General features: G+C 36.9%; 1 protein-coding gene across 1 annotated transcript in view; it reads right to left on the bottom strand.

Moving 5' to 3' along the window:
- The window catches only part of herpud1 (homocysteine-inducible, endoplasmic reticulum stress-inducible, ubiquitin-like domain member 1), a gene marked incomplete in the record, with an annotated part of 17,885 nt that overhangs the window by 4,684 nt on the left and 11,153 nt on the right, over window positions 1-2,048 (bottom strand). The window contains 1 exon segment of the mRNA XM_014033339.1: window positions 168-242. Within this exon segment, the coding sequence (XP_013888793.1) occupies window positions 168-242 (75 nt within the window).

The raw sequence follows: 2,048 nt of genomic DNA, 5'->3' as shown, positions 1-2,048 counted from the left end.
AAAAAAAAAAAAACCAGTCAAACTCAACCTGGAACTGGTTTTTAACTACTAAAAACTACATCTGAGGGGTAGAAACAAAAAAAAAAAAAATACAGTTGTTTGATCAATTTATGTAAAATCTCATAAATGGCAAAGAAAACTCCAGTCAGGTTTTTACAAAAGTTCACCTCAGCTCCAGCTGCCACGGCTCCTTCATCCGTCTTCATGGGACAGACCAGATGCAGCGTGGGAGTGGTGTCGATCTGGAGAAGTGAAAATAAATGTTTGTCAAGTTAAAACACCCAGCCCACGTGTGTATAATAAACCTAATATGTACACAATCAAAGCTGGAAACAACAGCACAACAGGCTGAAGTGAACAAACTGTCCTTCAGTGGTGTTAGCTGAAACAGCAGGTTGTTTGAGTGCAAAGTGTTAAAGCAACGAGGACAGGCTCACCCTAAACCAAAACCTTTAACAGACACCATCTTTTTATTAAACTGTATCATTTATAAACCAGTCTGTGGCTGTTCAAGACTTTCACACTTAATGTTAGATCATATCTGATCTTTATTGGTTGTTCACATTATAATTTAACTACAGCGTGATTAACCTATGGCCCTGAAAAAAACCTCAATACTGGTCCTATCATACTGGTATTGCTGTGATACCACTGTTAGCTTCACGTTAGTGTAAATCCAGAACAAAGAAAAAGAAACTGGATTTCTGTTCTGCAGCTGAAGTCGAGTGCAGTTCAAGCTTTAACACTTTATGACACTTGTATTGATGATATCAGTACCTGGATTAATCTGTATACTATATATAAATATATTGACAGATTGTGCAGAAATATTACTTGCTTTCTTTTGAGAATTTGAGTTTTTTTTTTTCAAATATGAAAACAGTATATAACATTTTAAACGTTTTAGCACCAATCTGTTTACAAAACTTTGTTTATTATCGTTCAGCTGTTTCTTTGAGCTGAACCAGAACATCCAGGCAGAACTGTGACGTTCCTGCTCGGAGCTCAAGCAGCTCCGGTGAAAGCATCGCTCAGGTAAAACACTGCAGTTCTTTTATTAGTTTTAAAAATAATGTTAAAAAATATCTTTGTAATCGTTGAATCACACATCAGTTTTAGAGTTTGCGTTTAGTTTGGGGGAGTTGAAGTGTTTTTGTTGAATGTTTAGTGATATAAACTTTTAATTGTGTTTGGAGAGGGGGGTGGGGTGTTTATGGATTTTTATTGTTTATTGCAAAATATTTTATATTGTATTGTTTTTTATTTTTCTGTTATTTGCTTTTCTTGTTTTTATTATTGTTGGATGCTGTTTTGTTTTTATTATTAGGACTGCAGATGTAAACTAGCCATAGGCTAAATCTGGTGCAATGCATCAAAAGTTTTTATGTTTATGTTTTAAATGCACATTGTCCTCATAAATAAAATTCATTCATTCATTCATAACCCTGAAGAAATTTATGTGGTTGTTCTTAGGTGAAACATGATACAGTTTTATAAACTCTTGTGTGATTATTTCTGTGATTAAACAAATTATTTTATGTACAGACTGGTCTGGATGGCAGGACGATGTGGTCACCCAGAGCAGGAAGTAAACAAGTAAACATGCCTGAAAACATATTCAACACACAGTTACTGAACGTAAAAGAAACACAAGCTGGAAAAGGAATTATGTTGGGAGGATTTGACCCTGGAGCAGGAAAGTCCCGCACCCCCCAGTGGGGTCAGATCCTGAAGAAGTTGTTATAGGCAACACATCCTGGATTCTTGGCTGAACGCACGGAGAGACRAGCATTAAAACCTGAAACTCAGTCCAGCACTGATGTATGAACTCTTTTCACATTCAGACATTCAAGTATTGGTGTATTTCCTATCTGGTTATGAACACGTAATAAAGGTGAAYGAACACGTCATGACTCCTTTTCACCCCTAACCTCGGTTTTGCCTGCAGTGTGAACGCAGCCTAATGCTGCGTTCACACCGAACGTGATTTCAGCTTCAAAATCGCATCCAACGCTTCAAGTTGGTCGCTTGTGCACTTTGAGGTCAGA

Source organism: Austrofundulus limnaeus, unplaced genomic scaffold (assembly GCF_001266775.1).
Source record: "Austrofundulus limnaeus strain Quisiro unplaced genomic scaffold, Austrofundulus_limnaeus-1.0 Scaffold7, whole genome shotgun sequence".
NCBI lineage: Eukaryota > Metazoa > Chordata > Actinopteri > Cyprinodontiformes > Rivulidae > Austrofundulus > Austrofundulus limnaeus.
This window is presented reverse-complemented; position numbering and strand designations above follow the sequence as displayed.